This window comes from Mytilinidion resinicola, assembly GCF_010093595.1.
Source record: "Mytilinidion resinicola strain CBS 304.34 unplaced genomic scaffold BDZ99scaffold_18, whole genome shotgun sequence".
NCBI lineage: Eukaryota > Fungi > Ascomycota > Dothideomycetes > Mytilinidiales > Mytilinidiaceae > Mytilinidion > Mytilinidion resinicola.
The window spans coordinates 325,779-345,192 of record NW_022985454.1 but is presented as its reverse complement, the minus strand read 5'-3'; the positions used below and the strand labels follow the sequence as shown (position 1 = coordinate 345,192).

At 51.9% G+C, this 19,414-nt stretch overlaps 9 protein-coding genes across 9 annotated transcripts; 5 read left to right on the top strand and 4 right to left on the bottom strand.

The window, feature by feature from the left end:
- Positions 1 to 501: 501 nt before the first annotated feature.
- Positions 502 to 1,720, top strand: BDZ99DRAFT_574459 (uncharacterized protein). The gene has a single exon (XM_033728377.1). The coding sequence runs from the start codon at positions 810 to 812 to the stop codon at positions 1,281 to 1,283; it is 474 nt and encodes a 157-aa protein (XP_033572503.1). The 5' UTR covers positions 502 to 809; the 3' UTR covers positions 1,284 to 1,720.
- A 781-nt stretch (positions 1,721 to 2,501) lies between these two features.
- Positions 2,502 to 4,580, top strand: BDZ99DRAFT_106968 (HET-domain-containing protein). Its single transcript, XM_033712368.1, has 2 exons — positions 2,502 to 2,527; positions 2,625 to 4,580. The coding sequence occupies exon 2, from the start codon at positions 2,747 to 2,749 to the stop codon at positions 4,283 to 4,285; it is 1,539 nt and encodes a 512-aa protein (XP_033572502.1). The 5' UTR covers positions 2,502 to 2,527; positions 2,625 to 2,746; the 3' UTR covers positions 4,286 to 4,580.
- Positions 4,581 to 5,886: 1,306 nt separating this feature from the next.
- Positions 5,887 to 6,869, top strand: BDZ99DRAFT_574457 (uncharacterized protein; the record flags this gene model as incomplete). Its single annotated transcript, XM_033728376.1, has 4 exons — positions 5,887 to 6,066; positions 6,285 to 6,393; positions 6,489 to 6,727; positions 6,784 to 6,869. The coding sequence occupies exons 1-4, from the start codon at positions 6,003 to 6,005 to the stop codon at positions 6,867 to 6,869; spliced, it is 498 nt and encodes a 165-aa protein (XP_033572501.1). The 5' UTR covers positions 5,887 to 6,002.
- Positions 6,870 to 7,256: 387 nt separating this feature from the next.
- Positions 7,257 to 8,216, bottom strand: BDZ99DRAFT_480246 (uncharacterized protein; the record flags this gene model as incomplete). Its single annotated transcript, XM_033722323.1, has 2 exons — positions 7,257 to 8,067; positions 8,119 to 8,216. The coding sequence occupies 2 exons, from the start codon at positions 8,214 to 8,216 to the stop codon at positions 7,257 to 7,259; spliced, it is 909 nt and encodes a 302-aa protein (XP_033572500.1).
- A 983-nt stretch (positions 8,217 to 9,199) lies between these two features.
- BDZ99DRAFT_395909 (uncharacterized protein) lies at positions 9,200 to 10,264 on the top strand (the record flags this gene model as incomplete). Its single annotated transcript, XM_033715970.1, has 3 exons — positions 9,200 to 9,491; positions 9,544 to 9,972; positions 10,035 to 10,264. The coding sequence occupies 3 exons, from the start codon at positions 9,200 to 9,202 to the stop codon at positions 10,262 to 10,264; spliced, it is 951 nt and encodes a 316-aa protein (XP_033572499.1).
- Positions 10,265 to 10,439: 175 nt separating this feature from the next.
- On the bottom strand, positions 10,440 to 11,242 carry BDZ99DRAFT_466514 (uncharacterized protein). The gene is made up of 3 exons (XM_033720791.1): positions 11,135 to 11,242; positions 10,889 to 11,013; positions 10,440 to 10,776 (listed from the first exon to the last, which is right to left on the bottom strand). The coding sequence occupies exons 1-3, from the start codon at positions 11,180 to 11,182 to the stop codon at positions 10,728 to 10,730; spliced, it is 222 nt and encodes a 73-aa protein (XP_033572498.1). The 5' UTR covers positions 11,183 to 11,242; the 3' UTR covers positions 10,440 to 10,727.
- Positions 11,243 to 11,360: 118 nt separating this feature from the next.
- BDZ99DRAFT_466512 (uncharacterized protein) lies at positions 11,361 to 12,752 on the top strand. Its single transcript, XM_033720790.1, has 3 exons — positions 11,361 to 11,639; positions 11,795 to 12,326; positions 12,388 to 12,752. The coding sequence occupies exons 1-3, from the start codon at positions 11,482 to 11,484 to the stop codon at positions 12,580 to 12,582; spliced, it is 885 nt and encodes a 294-aa protein (XP_033572497.1). The 5' UTR covers positions 11,361 to 11,481; the 3' UTR covers positions 12,583 to 12,752.
- A 602-nt stretch (positions 12,753 to 13,354) lies between these two features.
- On the bottom strand, positions 13,355 to 15,704 carry BDZ99DRAFT_501742 (uncharacterized protein; the record flags this gene model as incomplete). The annotated part of the gene is made up of 3 exons (XM_033723840.1): positions 13,355 to 14,685; positions 14,742 to 14,920; positions 15,199 to 15,704. 3 exons carry the CDS (start codon positions 15,702 to 15,704, stop codon positions 13,355 to 13,357), a joined length of 2,016 nt encoding a protein of 671 aa, XP_033572496.1.
- A 784-nt stretch (positions 15,705 to 16,488) lies between these two features.
- Positions 16,489 to 18,338, bottom strand: BDZ99DRAFT_466511 (uncharacterized protein). Its single transcript, XM_033720789.1, has 3 exons — positions 18,200 to 18,338; positions 18,054 to 18,149; positions 16,489 to 17,998 (listed from the first exon to the last, which is right to left on the bottom strand). The coding sequence occupies exons 1-3, from the start codon at positions 18,267 to 18,269 to the stop codon at positions 16,788 to 16,790; spliced, it is 1,377 nt and encodes a 458-aa protein (XP_033572495.1). The 5' UTR covers positions 18,270 to 18,338; the 3' UTR covers positions 16,489 to 16,787.
- Positions 18,339 to 19,414: the final 1,076 nt, after the last annotated feature.

Below are 19,414 nucleotides of genomic sequence, written 5' to 3'. Positions count from 1 at the left end.
TGAGTGAGGTCATCCGCATACCCCTGAAAGACAGATCGACTGTTTCTCCACACGCTAAGACCCCCTGTCAGCCACTCACGATGTCGACCAGCCTCGCTGCCAGCTTCGTTCCACCCCAGACCTCATCCCATCATGTCACCTTGTCAGACATCAACCACTCACGACAACACCACTCTAGATCAATGGCGTCCGAAAACGAACGCACAAACTCGATTTGGACAAACAAATAGACTTAGTGTGCGCGCATCGCCCAATGTCAGCTCAGCTTACCCCTGGACCGTGGTTACAGCATGACGTCTGCAGGAGGACTTGCCCCAGACATGTATTGATCGGCCGATCCGACATCATCGCAGGAACCAACGGCCGAATAATCTATTTGTGCTTCACGAGATGCGGGACCCCGGGTTGCGTTGTGGGTCGCAGCTGACCCTTCCCAGCCTCTCCCGCTGCGCCTTAAATCGTCACTAATGACAGATTTCCTGCCTCTTATATAACTCGTCTCACTAACCCCTCTTGTTTTCTCACTCTTTACAGGTCAGTCTCAATATCAAACCTCCGGTCTCACTGATAAAGCCTCTCGTCTCGTCTTCGTGTTCTTAAAGCCAACCTCAATCCCTGACTTCAATTATACGACAATCAACCACCTGTCAACCTGGTCAACAAACCACTTAAACCACATTTCGCGCAGAATCCTTCTCCTTCAATCGAGAATATCTATCCTCTTCAAGCGAAAACACCTACCCGCAACAACTCGTTCCAGTCGACTTCACCGCCCAACCACCTCTGAGCTCGAGCCAAAAGCACCCACAATGCTCTCCACAACCCTCCTCACCACTCTCCTCACCACCACAACCGCCCTCGCCCTCCCCCTCCACAACCCCCTCGCTCCCCGCGCTGGCGGCCCCGCCTACACTCCCATCCCGGCGACCTGCCCCGTCTACACCGTGCTTCCCGTGTCGCTCTCCTCGTCCCCACCGCACTACGCGCCCCTCGCCAGCGTTGACGCCGCCAACCAGGTCTACGCCGCGTACTGGGACCCGGCCTCGACTAACGACACTGACCTATACATCGGGTGCCTGGAGCAGTGCAACGGGCTCAGCGGGTGCAAGGCGGCGTATATCGCGTGGGAGGTGCCGACGCCGGCGGGGTACTACGGCACGCCGGGGGGCGAGCTGATGACGGGGTGTTTGATGTATAATCGCACGCTGGTGGCGGGGGATTTTGGGGCGGCGAAGGAGGGGACGCATCGGGATGGGCGGATGGGGAATTTGAGTTGTAAATGAGGGATGAGGAGGAAACGGGTTGGTGTTTTGATATCTTTTGTAGGCATTGCGTTTAGCGCGGAAGGGTGTTTATTTTGGGTATGGCATGGATAGGATGAAAGCCATGACTAAAAGGCGTGTAATGATTGCTAGACGTTATGAAGTTTAATGAAGATGCTGTATAACTCGTCTTGAATGTTTCCAATGTCCTGGGGTCCTGGTGAGCTTTGTTGTCCTCCTAATCCGTAAGGCTGTGGAAAGGGTAGAGCACGGAGGGAGTCACGGTGGGTGTTTATGACGGTAAAAGGGACGCATTGGGTGCGTCTCATAGGTTAGAGAAATCAATGCGAGGTGCTTCATTCGGCACGCAACATGGAGTTCCGTATCTAAAAGAAATTCCGGGCAAGTGGTTAGAAGATTTGGAGAGGCTTCATGAATGACATGGCATAGAAGTACCTGCTGTACGTAAACGATTTTCGTGAGATCTAGAAAGAGGGTGCTGTATAGATTGTGGACGGCTGGCTGTAGTTGATCGAGTAATGTCACGTGCTGGGTTCGGACCCACACGTTTCTTCTGTCTTGTGCTAAAACAAACTTCTATGGCAACCTTCATCTTCGTCCGTCGCTTCTCCTGCACTTTTCCCAGCGTCTAGAGTCAAATCATTTTACTGGAAAGATTGGACAGCCCCACGCCCCACAAAGATGCAGCTAACTTTCTCTGACGCGATGTTCTGAGGGAGAAATGAAGTGCCGATTTACTGAGGGAAATATTGCTAAAAATGTGAAGTATAAAGGCCGCAAGAAAGCAATTGCCCACTAATTCCATCTATGCTAGGTGCAGTGATAGGTCACATGGAAATGTCGAAAAGCAACCGTCAGGCTGCGGGGGGGCAGCACGACGCGTTCTAGACATCCAGTTCATCATCCTCATCTGTCCACAATTTCACGAAAGCAGCTCAACTTATCAGACCAACCTTCCACCTCAGAGTCGTTTGCAAGGGCTTTTGTCATGGATGCTAGTTGTCCAACATGTTTGGATCTGTTGGTACCATCCCCGCTATGGGTGTATCACGACATAAAATTGCGTGAGCTTTCGCTATCTGCCAAACAATGCCGGTCGTGCGCATTGCTACGCGACATAGTCTTCAAAGTGAGGTCCGATCTTAGTGATCTGGAAATAGACGTTAGTATTTGGGGTCGTCACCCGTTACATCTTCGAGTTGAGTGGGGAGTCGTGTTTGACTGCTTCTGCCCTCAACTTCCAGGTATGACTACCAACTAAATCTCTACCCTTGATAGAATACTGGAGTACAGCCTTATCTTGAGTACTCACGTCAGCTCTTTCCTACTGATTTAACCCAGGCGCCGAATGTGAACCTATACATCCTAATCTCCTTTCATGCCCTCCAGTTGAGGCTCATGCTAGATCACTCGCTTGCATAGCTCTGGCCAAATCATGGCTGAGGGACTGCTTGGAAACCCACATGAATTGCAAAGCCAATGGACCTCTCGCCATGCCAAAGCGAATTCTTCGCGTAAAGTCAAGCCATGATCCGCAAGCACCTTTTCGGATCCGCCTCATGAACACCAAAAACACCAAGATGGAGCGCTACGTTGCATTATCTCACTGTTGGGGACTAGAGCGATCCCTTGCTACTGAGAGTACAACTGTGGATTCATGGATGAGGGACATTCCATGGTCCCGGCTGCCAAAAACTTTCCAGCATGCAATCGAAATCACTGCTTTACTAGGCTTTTCATATATATGGATCGACTCTCTCTGCATACTTCAGGACTCTCGACCTGATTGGGAGGAACAATCGGCCCACATGGCAGCCATATATGAGCATGCTGTTGTCACATTGGCTGCTGGGTCTGCTACTGGTGACACCGAGGGATTTTTAAGACCAAGACCCAAGCTTCTGAACGGAACCGTAATGTTCCAACCAGAAAATCCAAACTTGTCGCCCAAACCGGTTGCGTTTCGACAGGCTTTAACCCATCATTTCCTGCCTTCGATCGACCCCCTAGAGAAGCGTGCATGGGCCTTTCAAGAACGCCTGCTATCCACTCGTGTTTTACTATTTTCCCTCCATGAGCTCCGTTGGGAATGCAACACTGTCGAACAGTGCGAATGCAGGAGTTCCTGGGACGTCTCTCATACACTATTCAACGACCCTCATCCTTACAGTCGGAAGCATCTTTCTCAGGAAACCCCCCGGCATAAGCTGCACAAGTTCTGGTATTGCGATATCATACCACGATTTACGAATGCGTCCCTCACCAAAGAAAGCGATAAGCTCCCCGCGCTGTCAGGTGTTGTACAGGTTCTCAGTAAGCTGCTTAAAGATCCATACGTCGCTGGCATCTGGAATGACGGATCAATGAGAGGCTTCTTATGGAATACTGCGAAGCGGGAGAATTGCTTTGTAAGTCGCACCTACCGTGCTCCGTCATTCAGCTGGGCCTCGCTCGACTATATGGTTAGCTACAACCATCTCAGATCAAGCTTTGAAGAAAGAGAAGATATCACTTGGCTCACCGAAGTCGTTGAGATTCGGTGTAGCCTAGCTGGACTGGATCCATTCGGCCAAGTGACGGACGGCTATGCTATTTTCGACGGTCCTCTTGTTTCTGCCTGGCTGCATTTCCCCCCAGACATCAATGGTCTGAATGTCACGTTCCAACCAGCAAGTTCAACAGCCGCAAATGAATACATCAGCTTCCAGCCTGATGTAACGCTCGCTGTGTCGCGCCTTTCTCCCAGTTTTCCATGGCCCCTGACTGTTCATCGAGCAGAGCAAGATCCGGGAAGGATTGAGGGGAGCTATTGCTGTTATCTAATGCGTCTTTGTACGAAGGGAGGTGGGGACTACTGCCTAGTTCTTGGAGCGTCGCTGCGAAAGCCGGGAGCGTTTGAACGGCTTGGGTTCCTGGCTAGACTCTCTCGTCTTGGAATTGAGAATGATATAATTCATAAAGGCTTCAAGGGCGCCACGAAGACACGGTTGACTATCGTATGAAAGGAGGAGAGGGACACGGGCAGAGATGACAGCAAAGGCCCGCGCTTTACGTGACTGTATGCAGTCATCTCTCTCTAGTCGAGTTTGCTATCTTAGCTTGAAAGCGAATTGTTGAGTTTTTACTATGGTACCCGGGGTAAGTGTTGTGTGTGGAGCGTGCACGCATTCACCTTGTTATTTTCAAGGCACCAATCATAGTGATTCCTGAGCATTTTAATACATAGAAAAGAGGTTGTGATTGGTGCCTTTAGAATAGAACGGGCCACTGGCTAGCGGCGATGATAGCGCAGGGCTACTAAATTTTGTCCTAATGTCCGCCTAGACGATATCACCATTGGAATCCAAAGTATCATCTGCAATATCCTCCTTAATAGAATTAGACCAATAAAGTAGTAGCATCCAGGCCATCTAAGACACCCAAGTTAAACAGATGAAACCCAAGAGTCCTAGCAAAGCGAACCCCAAAGCGGAGATTATTAAGACGGAAGAGCCGGCGTACGCGCAGGCAGGAAATATAGTAATCCCTAATAATGTCCTTAAGAAGACTAGCAGAATAACAAAAGAAAAAAAAAGAGATACACCGTAACTCCTAAGGTAATACTATTGGTATATCTTTATCTAGTATATCTTGTACACCACCATAATTATCATCTCCAAAAACATATCCCAGCTTATATTTTAGTATTAACCGTAGATAGGAGATAATAGTAAGACCCCTAGTAGGAACAAGGGCATAAAGAACAGTAGAATTAGCCATATTATAAGAGATAGAAGAGAAGAGAAGAGGGTAAGAGAGATATATGTGTAAAATTTATAAGATAGAAGAGAGATGACATATAATAGTACCATGGTTAGTAGCATAGAACACCTAATATACCCAGAAAGCAGGAACTAATAAGGTGTTGATGCGAACCAATTATATCAGGCAGCTTAACTCAGAAAGCGGACCGGGGTAGCAGCAAGTAGTAGCCCAGCTAGACAAGGTGAATGTGGCACGCTCCACCCACAACACTTACCCCAGGTACCATAGTAGAACGTTGCAGTAGCGCAAGTTGTCAGTATCTCAATCAGTGTCATCTCAATCGCTGTCATCTACAAACGCCCACTGCATTTCAACCTCTGCTCTTGTCGCATTAGAAGTCGTGGGCTAATTCCAGAACCCATTTTGCGCTTCCAATATCTCCCAATGCCACAGACGAGAAGTTCAACGTGCCAAAAGCAGCGTACCAAAGGTTCGTTGCTGCCGAAGTTTATGCGCCCGCGAAAATGTTCTCTGTTCTTCACATTTTTGCGTCCTGGAAACCAAGAGTTGCTGTTGTGAGTATTTTCGGAGGCGTGGAACCATGGATGGTGAAGGTGGCCGCGTCGCCAGCCAGCCACACCGTTCCTTGTGCGTTCTCTACCTAGAAGGAGTGGCTTGTCGTGTGCAACAGCATTTCTGAAGAAATTGAGATGAAAACAAGGATTTGAGAGCCTCCGACGCCGGTAACGAAGAGTAGGTAAAGGATGTGGACTAGGGCCAAGGAGACGGAATCGCGATCGGAATTGACTAGCGATGGGAGATATCACGTGGGAAAATTCCCCTGTCTTCTCTGCCTATCATTCATTCAGCACCACACCCGTGCAACAATCGAAGCTTTTCGTCTCTCATCTCCGCTAACTTCCAATCAACTTCGAATCTATCCGAGCGCGTGCGGCCATTGTGTCTACAATCAAGATGGGACGTCGGCTTGATATCGTGTACCTGATCTTTTTCATCATTCATCTTCCTATTATGTTCGGTAAGGCATTTCATCTCGGTCACTTTCAATTCTATCCTTGGACACTGTTCCATTTCGCTCTATCGCCTTCATTATGCCAGCCTCTACAGATGTGCCCACATCATCTTCCACGAATCGCGATTCCCACTCAGCCTTGCGTGAAGTCGGGTTCTCTGTCCATAACGAGCGAATTTCTCCGTAACAGCAGAAATCGAAATCCTCTCTAACACGCCAACCAGTCGTCGACCTCACACCCTTCTACCCCGACTCCATCAAGCCCGCCTTCATGACCTCCCTCCGCTCCTACTACGTCACAACCTACCGCGACCAATTCTTCATCGCCCCACCGTAGGTCTCCTACCCCCTCCACCCTCCTCCAACCCACCGGTCATCCCTGCCCCCCTATCTTCTCCCTCGCACCCACTAACTCCCCCCACCCCCAGCGCCTGGTTCACAACCTACCTCTACATGGAACTCCTCTATCACGTCCCGCTCACCCTCTACGCCATCCGCGCCCTCTGGTCCGCCCCGCTGCAGCCTAAAGCGATGCTGCATCTGCTCCTGTTCTCCGCGCAAGCGGGCCTGACCACGCTGACCTGTATCGCGGAGGCGCTGAGTTGGGATCGGAATCTGGAGGAGCAGGGGAGGCTCATGGGGTTGTATGTGCCGTATGTTGCTTTCGGTGAGTGGGTTGAGTTTCTGTTTAGTGGGGGAAGGGGGGCTAATGTGGTCATTCAGCGGTGCTGATGGGGGTGGATATGTTTGGGAGGCTGAGTGGGGTTGTTGGGGGGGCGGTGGGGGGAGAGGGGAAGAAGAGGGTGTAGGTTTGGGGGTTGCGGGGGTTGGAGGTGTTGGGGGGTGTTGGTATCACTAGGTGGTGCTACTTGGAGTGTCCTATATATGTATCCCGACGACTGAGGGAATGTGGTAGCATGTCTAGATTCGGTTTTTACAAATGTTATTTCTCACACAGAATTTTGATAAGCAGTTGAAGCACCTCACGCAGTGGCACGGGCCTGCAGACGGACTTCCAGCGAGGCACTGTATTCCTCATCCCAGTTTGATAGAAGATCAGTATGGTTTAATATAGAGCTAAATGTAGATTCGTGGTATCATGACCTAAACGCTCACGGACGCCGCCGTTGCTTGCCAGCCCATATGCAAATCCAAACTCCTCCGGACCCAGCCATGCCATGCAATATCTAGCACCTCTACACCTCGATGAGATCTGGAGCCGGAGGTCCGACGCCTCTTAGCAGCACGACCGTATTCCCGCTCACACACGGTGCCCCGATCTTCTCACTGAAATCCAGCAAGCGGCCCCCCTCGACGTGGAACACTCTCAGCTTCGCCTCCTCTCCTCCACCCCTATTGTTCACATTTTCCACCTGGAGAGCCTTTGACGCCGCGTCTAGCACACGCCCCACACTCCACTCTTTATTGTAGAAGAACTTGCCAGAAGGGTGTTTCGCTTTGGTCGTGTCCGCCGATGCCTCAACTAATAGATATACCCTCTTATCCTGCGGTATCGACGCCTCCCCTTTCGCATTCTTCTTCAGATCCATAAGCGCATTCCTCGCATTCGCAGCTGAGACCGTCGCCTTCGACTTCGGCACCAGCTTCTCCATATCCTTAGCCTTACTTGCAGTCGAAATCGAGATCTTCCGATTCCACTCCTTGAACTTCGAGAACGCGCCCAGTGCCTTCTCCCGTTGCGCATCTACTGTGGTTTTGGGTCTCGTGCCCAGGGGTATCAGGTTCTTGCAGTCGTGGTCTTCGGGGAGGCGGTGCTTGACGCAGTAGTATCTCCGACATGTCGTGCAATGGATGCCCTCTTTGAGGGGTGTGTTGATCTTCTCCTTGCAGCTTGACGAAGCACAAGGTTGGGGCGTAAGTAGTGAGCTGCGCATCGGAGGCGTAGAGCTGCTCTTCTTCAGTTCAGCCTCACGGCGGGCACGCGCCCAGGCGCCTTCATTTTTGCAGGAGTGCGCGGTTTCGGTACGGTGGTCGAGGCAGAAGGTTCTATAGCATGTCAGTTACTATCCCGCAGGTTTCTAGAGAGCTAAGACTCACCCTTTGCAGCTCTCGCAGCGAAACGGCAGAAAGTCGAGCTGGTGGCAGTACGCCATCTGGCAGTGCGCCCCGATAGCCTCAACGTCGCCCTTTGCCATTTTCGTGAATGTTTCTTTCTCAGGAGCTGGGGAGCCGGATGCAGTAGCCATGGCGGCGGATGGGAGAGGCGATATATAGGGCTGGGGTGGTGTTGGAGGCAGAAAAGGCGACGACGACAGATGATTAATGCCGGTCGGAATGGTCGAGAAGATGCCCGAGCTGACACCCGTCGCCGCACCGGCGCAGCTTTCAGCACGAATCCGTAGTTTGAGGACCGGACTTTGAGCATCACGTGATGCTGGGCCAGAGACACACCCCTGTTTGTTTTGTTGACGAGTTCGCGCCTTCCCCTCCACCACTTTTACTTTCACCACCATACCGCAATCTCAATCGCTACTGCGCCCGCTGCGCTCCCTGTATCGCAATGCCTCGCGCGACGAATAAGATTGCCTATATGGTCGACTCGGCCTCGGAAGACGAAATAACCGGCGTCCTACTCACGCCAGACTCCGCCATCGAGAACCACGCGCCAGGACGAAAGGGCAAACCGGCCACGAAGAAACCAAGCACAACCATGGCTGCGAAAGGCGTCAAAGCGAAAAGAGCCCCGCGTCGCGTAAGTGGGGCAAGCGTATTGGGCGCAAAGAAAGCTGGCGTTGCGAAAAAGACGGTAGCTGGTGGGAAAAGGAAGGTTCTAGCTGAACGCGCTGAGATGACCGATACGGAGGAGGTGGAGCAGTTTGAAGATGATGAGATGGAGGAGGAGGCGGACCCCGCGCCGAAAAAGAGGGGACGGCCGAGGAAGTCGAGTGAGAGCAGTCTCATGGAGGTTCCGCCCCCGAAGGCTGCTGGGAAGAGAGCACCGAAAGCTGCCGCAGCGAAGGCTGCGCCAAAAGCGGCAGCAAAGATGACGAAGGCAGCGAAGCGGGTGATGAAGCAAGAGCCGGACTTGGAGATCCCGGAAACGCAGGCGGAGCCTGATTTGATGGATATGGACGATTCGATTGAGCAGTCAGTGGAGTTTGATGACGAAGTTCCGGAGATGCCACCACCACGAAAACCGGTGTCTAAACAGACAGCCCCGCCAAAGGCGACGTCGAAGCAGCGGCAGAACTCCGTACAACGACAAGCATCAGTACCGCGGAGGAGAGCAGGAAGCGCGTCAGATACAGAAAGGGGAGGCAATGATCCTGCGTTGAGGCGAAAGCTGGGGGATTTGAGGAACCAATTTGAGAACATCAATCTCAAATATCAGAATCTGAAGGAGATAGGGATGACTGATAAAGAGACCGTCTTTGAGCAGTTGAAGCGCACGACAGACCAACGAGAGAAAGGTGAGAATCAATTTGAGCTAGTTGGGGGTCTATGGCTAATAATTGGGTAAAGACCAAGATTCCGTGATCAGGTCTCTTAAGCAACAAGTCGCCTCCCTTCAAACGCGAGCCTCTGAGACGTCATCATTACGGAAAGAGGTCGCAGAACTAACAGCTGCTAATAGCAGGCTGACCTCGGAAAACAAGACCCTCTCCGCATCTCTGGCTACCGCACAGAATGAGAACAAGACCATCACCGCGAAACTGGCACAGGCACGCTCTTCGGCACCACCGGAAGGAAAGGCTGGACAGGGCAGCGCGATGAAACAGCAGCAGCGTAGTGTCGTCCTCCCCGGATCCGCAGAAGCGCAGAAAGAATTTCAGATCCGCAAGCTCAAGGAAGATCTCTACAGTGATCTTACTGGGTTGATAATACGAGGCGTGAAGAAGGGTGAAGACAATGAAGATATATATGATTGCATTCAGACTGGCCGCAACGGCAGTAAGTTCCTCCCAATATCAGCCGCAACTGGCGAGATCGAATTGATATTGATCTTACTGCAGCGCTTCATTTTCATTTCACAATACCCGCACACGATGGCGAGACGGCATACGACAACGTGTACCTCGAGTATCTGCCAATTCTCGACGAAAAGAGGGATCAGGACCTTTTCGACATCCTACCCGACTACGCTACTGATCCAGAGGGAATTGCGATCCCCAGGAATCAAGTGGCGAAGTTCTACTACAAGATTGTAGACTTTATGACGAAGAAGACTATTATCGAAGACTAGTTTCTTCGAACACATTGATGAGAGATGCAGCGCGTAAGTTGGTTGTAGGGAAGGGCTATTACCTAGGGGTGGTTCTCTTAGGGGCGCAGCGGGGGTTCTTGGTGTACTTTGCGTGGAACGCAGTCCTTCATGTGACTTAGGCGCGGAGTCTTTGTCCCGGCGTTTAGCGGAATGGGCCATGTTCTTATGTCAAGTTTTGATATCCTCTTTCGTTGCTTATTACTTTAGTTAGAAACATCACTTGAACTACCTTCATCCAATCACCGAATCCCAGATCAAAGTAACCCGAAATGCAACCAAACGAGAGCAGTTGTTGGTACAATTGGCGCTGTATCTACAGGTTTTACAACTCGGCAGCCGATAGAAATCCTAGATGCTCTCGTCCTCCGACTGTCCTTCGGTCATGCATTCACGACTCCGCTCCGTGATATCTGCCAGTCCCGGTGATGGTCCAATGTAATCTCTAGTGTGCCGCTTTCTTCTCCTCCGCTTCTGCCGATTTCAGGAAGTCCCTGAACAAACGCGTATTAGCCGGTGTTCCTCTCGATCGTCGCGGCATTACGATTACGGCTCCATCAAAGCTCTAAAACCGAGGATGGACGTATGGAAGCCGATGGCACGTACTGTATAAACTTCTCCTCGTCCTTGCTGCCAGCCGAGATAGGCGGGCCCTGTTCAGCCGACTTCTTCGAGCCGCCCGTCGCGGCCCACGAGCCTACGAAAAACGTGCCGAGGGTTGCCATTGCAAGCTAAACAACACATCAATCAGCATACATCCATTGTAGCAAGTAGGGTATGCGCTCCGAAGCTGCGATGAAGGGAGTGAAAGAGCTCCTCCGGACGGTCGGGAAGGGCTCGGGCGGCGCTTACGACGTGCGATCCGACCTGGCGGCCTGCGATTTGATACATGACGACCATGATTGCGGTTGTGAGGGGTTGGAGATGCGGGAGAGTGGTGTGGTGGCGGGCAATTGGTGGTTTGTTGGAGAGCTCTGGCCGGGTGTTGTTGGAGTTGCTGCCGTGAAGATTGGATGATTCAGCGCGGGAAGTGCCGCTGGTGACGTCCAGTCAAAGGCTTCCCGAGGTCGCGATGCATTGCGCATTCGCCGTTCTACAACCTCCACGAGAGCTTCTGTGATCGTTTCATTTTGGGAAGAGGGTACTTCACTTGGCGTTAAAGAGATATTTGAGGGTCTAGGCATACGGATACAGGAATCATGGCGAAGAAGGATAACGACACTGACGACATCCCACATGAGCGAGAGGGCGCGAGGCCGGACTACTCAGTGCAGCCTGCGAGGAAGATCCTACCCAAGGGATTGCAGGAGACACTGGACGACGACGAGAAGCTATGGGAGACGTTGTATGATGGATCGTGAGTATAATCCTATCTTTCCATTCATTCCGAGCCGAGTACTCTTCCGAAGCAACACAATATGGAACCACAAATGGCCCTTTCAAGTTTCTTCAATTACCACGAGCCTCTCTAAATCTCTTTTCAAGACACAGCATCTAACACACCCATTCCAGTTCCGGCGACACCACAGACAGCGACCTCCGCTACGCCGCCTACGCCTCTCGCGTGCGTACCATTCTCCGCGCCGGCCAACGCTACATCGCATACACCTCAGACATCGGCGAGTCCTTCCGCCCGGTTGCCCATCCATGGTTGGTCAAAGGTGCATACGCTGTCTCTTGGCTTTACCTGGCCGGCGACGTCAGTCACGAAGGCTACAAAGCATATCTACGGAACCAGCGGGTGCTGCACCCAGAACTGCATAACGCGGAGAAGGACAGCTCAGGCAACTCGATCGTTGAGGGCGTAAAGAAGCTCCTACCGGCGGGTGTAGCGGATGGCTCCGCTATAACGGGTACGCATGTCGTTCCGGGGATCGTGCCAGCGATCGAGGATTATCGGTCTGTGATGGCGCAACGAGCGCTTTTCCAGGGTTTAGCGAGTATGGGATTGCCAGCGTTCACGATACATAGCATCGTAAAGTACTCAGGTAAAGCGATGAAGGACGTCAAGAATGTGAGGATCCGGACGTATGGACCGATTGGGGTGAGTTTCTCCTGATTCTGGGGTATCACGGTCCTTTTAGAAGATGCTAATTTTTTGGCAGCTCGGGCTAGCAGCTGTGCCGTTCCTACCGTTCATTTTCGACGAGCCAGTCGAGAAGGCGGTCGAGTGGGTGTTCCACAAGGGCTTCGAAGCGGTTGGCGGCCCGGAAGCTGTGGCGGGCAGGCCAGTAACAGGACTGAAGGAGCTGAGACGTGAGGAGTCGAAAGCTGGTGCTGCAAAAGAGAAGGAACTCTGAGCATTGACTTGTGGTGAGTGAATATGAGGCACTAACACGGAAGTGGTCCAATTGTATTATTCAAGCTATGGGGTGATGATGGGGTGTCGAGGCGTAGATTTTACTCGAAACGTGTATATATGACGATATCACAAACTTCCTACTAGATATGTTCATTGAACGTTGCTGACGAGTGTGGTAGTGGTGCCAAGGCTGAAGTGAGTGTCGTAGTGGGAATAGGGCTACTTTTTGAGCGACCCAAGACATGCTAGCCGAGGTGCTCCTTACAGTGGTGTCGAGAGAGCAAGAGTGGAGCCCGAGCAGTGAGATGTCCGTGTGTTCAGACTTATGACCTAGTACTGTATACGCTTGGTTTGCATGCAGCATAGAGGGTCCGGAACTGGACATTGATAACTGCGTCAGATTCAATGGCCCAAGGGTGTCTCTCACCACTTCCTACGTGGTCAAAGTCATATTTCTGGTGCTCATATTTGGACCTATGTGTAAGTCATGACCGGCGCTCTAGTCTGGTGCCTCGGGAACTTTACATTCATGGAAACACTATCTGAATGGCCCAGGGGTGTCTCCCACTAATTCCTACGTTGTCAAAATCACACTCGAGGTGCTTGAATTTGGGACGATAGGTAAGTTATGACCTGATTCGTTCTGTTCGAGGGTTTTGACCCCTCGTTGCGTCCCTTACGAGTTGGGCAGAAAAGCACTCTTTTGTGACCTTTACTTCATCTATCATTGTCTTCTTCAAATACTGCAAACGCGTTCATTACCATAAAACCTACATATTATGCGACACCAGCTCTATACTACTGCCAACACTTCTCCCCCTTTTCCCCAAACTATCTTTCTCATATACCTCCACGGTCCCCCTCGCCTCCCTAGGAATCCTCGCCCACAACCCCTCCGCCTTCCCCCGCATCCCCTCCGCCGTATCAACCCCACCCACCCCCTCAAACCCCCTCGCGCCACCCTCCATCCTCCCATGGAAAAACAGCGCCAGCGGACTCGACTGCCACAGCCCGACCCCCAACCGCCTCGTCTCCCACCACGCCACAGCCAGCAGCACCACGGCCAGCACCAGCAGCACAATCGGCAGCGTCAGCCACGCCCACCGCACCGCCACGAACTGCTTCTGCACGAACACGGAGCCCGCGACGGCGTGGTCGGCGGCGATGACCGAGTTGTTCTGCTGGTCGCCTTTCAGGATCGTCGAGCCGACGGCGCGGATGACTGTCGTCATGTACTGCGCCAGGCCGTGCATGGCGTGCGTGACGTTGGCGGCGCGGTACAGCATGATGGCGTTGTCCGGGCCGTTCATGCCGGCTGTGGCGTTGCGGGTGATGTCGCCGGTGAGGAAGCCGGCTTGGAGGAATTGGGAGGTGAGGGCGTAGTAGGCGTTGAACGGGAACGTGAAGGTGGTGTTGGTGGAGTTGGTGGGGGACTGGTTGGGGGTTGCGATTGGGGGGTGGTACGTGAGGTTTGGCGGGGCCGGAGTCAGGCCTTCGTATGCATTTAGGAAGTAGAAGGACGTGTCGTTTGCGGTGAAGGTTGGAGTGGAGTTGGCGTTGTCGGATTGGACGTATTCTCGAATCACTGCCTCGGAGTACACGCCGTTGTGGACTGTGGGTACGAGTACTTGCACAGAAATGTAAAAGCCGCATTGCATAGCTTCGAATGTGGTGGTTGAAGAGAGTGTGAGGGTTTCTGGCCCCGTAGCTTTGACCCATTGGACCATGGCGAGAAGGCCGGTGATGTCCGCCCACGGCCTAAGTACCGGCAGCGCGTCGGGGATGTATACAAATTCCATGCGGAAAGGGTCCCACTGATCGGCTCCATCGTTGAGATAATCCCCCCCACTCTCGTCAACCCGGGAGAGTAGGTTCTGCATTACAATGTCTTCGGATGCTGTGAAATGGCAGCCACTGTCGCAATCTATCTTCGCGTGAGAGGTAATATCAATGCACTTTGAGCTAATAGCTAGAGTGTTGTACGGATTCCACGTGCAGTTGCCAGACGGACACATGAAGGGCGGATCGGGAAAGGAGACGAGGTTGCCTGAGAGGACGCCAGTGTGCATAGCTACCTGCATGTCGTAGGGAAGCGCAATATCTAGGTGATAACGTTAGGCTGGTTCTACTAACATTAACATAGGCCATCTTGCTTACAACCTAAGAGCAGGTCCTCATCAGGAACGATGTCAGTGCCCCAAGTGTATGCTGCCACTGCTGTGGCATTTCGATCATGGTCCACAGCGGATTCGGAATGATACCGCACTGACTGCTGGAAGAACGGATCGAGTGCCAGAGCGGCTACTGTGATGACGGCACCGATGCTAGCGAAACGACTGTGTGTTGTCAGATAGCGTCTAATAGCAGTGAAGATCTAGGTAGAGTATTACGCCATAAGTCTGGGCACACGGATTCATCACTGCTTAGCTCTAATCTCTCTCACTTGACACTGTGAGGAGTAGCCCAGCTAGTCAGTAGCTGGTGATCCAAGGAGCAGTATGATTTGCATTGCTTGAAGCTTGATATCGCGCCTAGGCTTTCAAAGTCCCATAGGGGTACCCCAAGCAGTGGCAAACCGGTATGCGCAGACTCGTGGCCTTTCTCTGTAACTTACATGAAGCGCAGTCTAAAAAGAAGTCGAATACTCCCAAGCGGTCCTCTACTAGCAGCATCATAGTCGCATACGTCTCTCAAAGGCCTCGGCTGCGTGTACCATATCCAACAAAACTGGCTGATACTCTGCGCAACCGGCATCAAGAGACTCCCGCGGAAGACAGTCGACAGAATAGAGACAATCGCGTTGAGCGTGATGCCCAGAGGGCCCAGCGACCACTTTGGAGTCGGCTTGTTGTCGTATTTCGAGAGCACAGCGATGAGAATAGCGAGCGATGCAGCTGATACCAGTAGGCTAAGTATTTCGTATAGTAAGTTGTGAATAGATCCGCGCTTTTGCCCTTTCTTGGGAGAGTCGAGCTGTGGTTCTTTAGGGCGTGCGCCTGCGCTATCTCGGTCGTCTTCAGACGGGGCGCGAGTTTTGTGAGATAGCCGACTCTCGTCTGATGAATGTCGTGCCGGAGGAAGTAGGGAGAGGTCGACGCTCTGGCGAAGGTCGGGTTCCATGTTTATAGGATTCAATAAAGTAAAAGTCGCACTGTATATTAAGGGTTCAGAGTACCGGAGTACGAAGAAGACATAGTGTAGTCGAGTCTTCAAGCAGGCGGAGCTTCATCGACTAAGTGGGCAATCTGGGCTATGTTTAAAACCTATAGAATTTGTCATTCTTGAAGCCTTGGGGGGCAAAAAGTCTATGTTTGAAGATGAGGGCATGTGGGCGTATAGCGTATTCTTGCAGGGATAAAATCAGACCATGGTATAGCCTCGTGTGAGGCTTGTACAGCGTCACGCGGTGGACAAAAAAGGCCGTACACCAAAACTGCTTTATCCTTTTCAGAACGCAATTACATCCCAACGCTCTGAAAGAACGATACTTTAAAAGTAGACAATAATAATCTTCAAAAGCAGCTCTTTTCGTCTACGTACGTTTTATATACTTAGACTGAATAGTGGTGGCTATAGACTGCTGTGCTTTCAGGTGGGTTTCGCTGACCTAAGCTCGTGTAGGCGCATCCGGTGAACTGGCGCGAGAAGCAAGCCACGAAAGTCAGCCGCAGATGTGGGATGATCCGGAAAGTAACGCCTCTCGGTACCTTGCTTTTAACAGTTATAGCTCAGCTTTGGTAAGAATCTGTCCAGAAAAGGGCTTCCTCCGTTCTAACCCTACCTATTACACCTGTAGCTTCATCTTTGCGCTAGTTCACCGGATGCGCCTACACGCTGTATTGCAACCCAAACATGGGTATGTAAATAGCGTGTATGAGCATCCACGTGCAGTGTGATAGTAGGACGCTTCGTGGTGGGCAACGGGGAGTCGAAGAAAGTAAAGTCGAAGAACTCCTTACCCCTGAAAATTAGACACTTTCAGTTGGGGGAACCTCCCCTAGAGAGTGGTCTAAATGAGCTTTCAATCATAAAATCAGTACTCGTAATTCTACATTATTGACAAGATCCCTGAACTTGAGGAGGTCCTCCATAAGTTCATCAGATATCCACTAAACCCGCTGAATATGACCAAAGGAGAATCCATATATACCTTTCCTTTTACTCTATTCTATCTTGAAGTCCATCCACCGCAATCCGCTCTCCTCAACTTGGCAGCTCCTGTGGCTCTTGCGGCGCCACCGAAGCTCTCTGCGGCTCATGCGCATATTTCACCGGTCCAACACCCGCCGCCCCCATTTCCGCCGTCGAATCTGCGTGCAGCTCGCCTGGAGGGCCTGGCGTATACGAGTACCCATATCCCGACGCGTCTTTGTACCCAGTGGCGGTAGTCCCGCTCACAGGCGCGCTTCGTCGTCGTCGCCACCAGAAGATGCCGCCTGCAATTAGACCGATGGCGACGACGCCGCCGATTACAGGCCCAGCGATCCAGGCTTTCGAACTAGATTTGGAGCTAGAACTAGGCGAGGTGGTGTTGGTAGGGCTTGAGGTCGGGATCGGAGTGCCTGAGAGCAGTGCGAAGGTGGTGTTCGCGTTGTTGGAGATGACGCTCGTCGTGTTCTGGAGGTAGCAGTTCTGGAATCCGGCCGCCATTGTGCTATCGAAGACTACGCCGACGCAGTCTTTGTCGCTGTTCGCACATGCGTCAATGCAAGAAGTGATGTTCGCACGGTGAATGGAGGTGATATTAGTCCCTGTATTCAGCTGTGCGCAGTTGATATCGAACGTCTTCCCCTTTGAATCATAAGCCTTCCCGGACGGACATGTCGTGTTGACCGTGGGTGTTATGCTCGTGAGGGCAGCAGAGTGGAGGACGCCAATTTGCATGTTGGCGGTGGCCGCGCCAAGTGTGTTCTGCCAGCCCGTTTTTGGCCAGCAGTTCGCGAAGCCGATGGTCTGAGAGGGATTCCAGGAGACGCCTTGACAGAGCGGGTGGGAATCGGCGCAGATTTCCATGCATTCTTGGAGAGAGTCGGCGTGCCAGAAGCCGCTGTAAGGGCTCGGGAGACAAGAGAAGTATTCATCGAAACATAAGTCGTAGCCGCCTATGACTTGGTCGCAGTGGATCGTAAACTGTTCTACGTTTCGGACAGTCTGAATCGAAAGGTTGTCGAATGGACAGTCGGTGCTGACGCCTTTGACCTCGTCGCGAGGGACGAGCGCTGCATGCGTGCCCGTTTCGGGGTATATGCCTTGTGTGGAGGTGGAGGAGTTGCGCAGCCAGCACATATTTGACTCGTTCCATACTATGCCGAAGCAGCCCTCTCTGTCGCCCCAGTACCGCGAGCAGTGTTCCATGCATTCTTCCATCGTGTCCGTCTCGAAGGGGCCCTGGGCATCGTTCCAAGGGTTGTTTTCTGAATATCTCGTCTTAGTATACTAGCCTGGGAGTGGTGATAACGCGTCACTCACGGTTGCAGTACGTGGTGAAATTGAGTCCATTGTGGCTTTCATAGCTACTCGGACAAGGTGTATCGCGGGCCTGTAGGTCTATGGATCGAATAGTTTCTATAAAGATTAATCATGACATAAATTCTGAATACGAGACGGCTGCTTACCTGCTGTCGCGCATGTTGAGAGGGCAGCTAAGGCTACCACGCTCAGACCCAATACACGATCGAAGTGCATTGTGCCAGTAGAACCTCCACGTTTGATGTTTCTGATGATCTTAATAGTCTAGAGCACTGGAGGAACAGAGGAGAAGGAAGAGAAAGGAAGAAGAATCAAGGGTGACCAAGCAGTAGGTGTGTTTTGGCCCCGGTCTCCGCTGTCACACAACGCTGCCTTGGAATAAGCGGCCTTAAAGTTCTCATGGTTGCACTTTAGTGCACTGATCGCTGTTATTGGAACCACACAGCCTGTCGATCAATTGGGCGTATTAGAAGCGGCAGGAAGCGTAAGCACGGAAATTACCAGCGTCCTCCCAATCGGATTGGTGGTAAATGCATGCACGATTTCGAGAAGATACTAGCTTATGGCGATGTGCAGCTCTAGAGACCTAAGGAGTGGTGATAGGCATAGCCGGTGCAGCCTTCGCCGCCAACCTAAAAGTAGGCGGCTGAGCCACCCTGCCATGAGCCTCAGCCCTGCCGCGATGATGTGGAAACGTGCTTCGAGTTGCTGGCTCCCATGTTCTGGACTGGAGAAGGCTTGTTGGTGGCACCATGTGTATGCCTCTGTGGCAAGACTTTGCCGATGTGATGGGTGAGAGATCTTGGTGTTGAGGGTTGGGGAGGCAAAATCTCCCCAGGAACCAATAGCGAAAGCATCCTACAATACTAAGCCGCTTCGACGCTTACTGCAGTCTGCATGCAGATAGGCGCAAGGCTAAACTACCTCATGACGTCTATGCAGATACGGAGTTCAGCCCTACTTCTTCCATCTGTGTTGTTCTTAGAATTCTTTACCGTCCTCGTACAACAACAACAACAGTGTCATTCTAGCCTCTCGTGTAGAATATTGCTTTCAAACATGGCATTATTCTGTCCGGACTGAGGCCCTTTGATTGAAATGGAGCGCGAGGTTCTTCATGGTAGGAAAAGCGGGGATGTTGGCGTGCTGGGGGCCTTAAACGCCCCTGACGCCGTTAGAAATGGTAGGACTAGTGCCAGATGCTGACTGACACGTGACTCTCACGTGATACACTCTTCTCTACTTTATTCTCTACAGCTACCGTCCAATCTTCACTCCTCTCCTTAACAAGCCATATCGCCCCAGGCATTCAGAAACCAAAATGATCGCCACGCACCAATCACGGTGCCGTGGCAGTAGTC

Coding starts and splice junctions, on each gene's coding strand:
- BDZ99DRAFT_574459 (XM_033728377.1), top strand. CDS start 810: ATGCTCTCCACAACCCTCCTCACCACTCTCCTCACCACCACAACCGCC.
- BDZ99DRAFT_106968 (XM_033712368.1), top strand. CDS start 2,747: ATGAATTGCAAAGCCAATGGACCTCTCGCCATGCCAAAGCGAATTCTT.
- BDZ99DRAFT_466514 (XM_033720791.1), bottom strand. CDS start 11,182: ATGGTCGTCATGTATCAAATCGCAGGCCGCCAGGTCGGATCGCACGTC. Junction 11,014..11,134: donor GCCAGGTCGGATCGCACGTC/GTAAGCGCCGCC, acceptor TGTGTTGTTTAG/CTTGCAATGGCAACCCTCGG. Junction 10,777..10,888: donor GACGAGGAGAAGTTTATACA/GTACGTGCCATC, acceptor GCGTTTGTTCAG/GGACTTCCTGAAATCGGCAG.
- BDZ99DRAFT_466512 (XM_033720790.1), top strand. CDS start 11,482: ATGGCGAAGAAGGATAACGACACTGACGACATCCCACATGAGCGAGAG. Junction 11,640..11,794: donor GAGACGTTGTATGATGGATC/GTGAGTATAATC, acceptor CACCCATTCCAG/TTCCGGCGACACCACAGACA. Junction 12,327..12,387: donor GGACGTATGGACCGATTGGG/GTGAGTTTCTCC, acceptor ATTTTTTGGCAG/CTCGGGCTAGCAGCTGTGCC.
- BDZ99DRAFT_466511 (XM_033720789.1), bottom strand. CDS start 18,269: ATGCACTTCGATCGTGTATTGGGTCTGAGCGTGGTAGCCTTAGCTGCC. Junction 18,150..18,199: donor CTCAACATGCGCGACAGCAG/GTAAGCAGCCGT, acceptor TAATCTTTATAG/AAACTATTCGATCCATAGAC. Junction 17,999..18,053: donor TTTCACCACGTACTGCAACC/GTGAGTGACGCG, acceptor CGAGATATTCAG/AAAACAACCCTTGGAACGAT.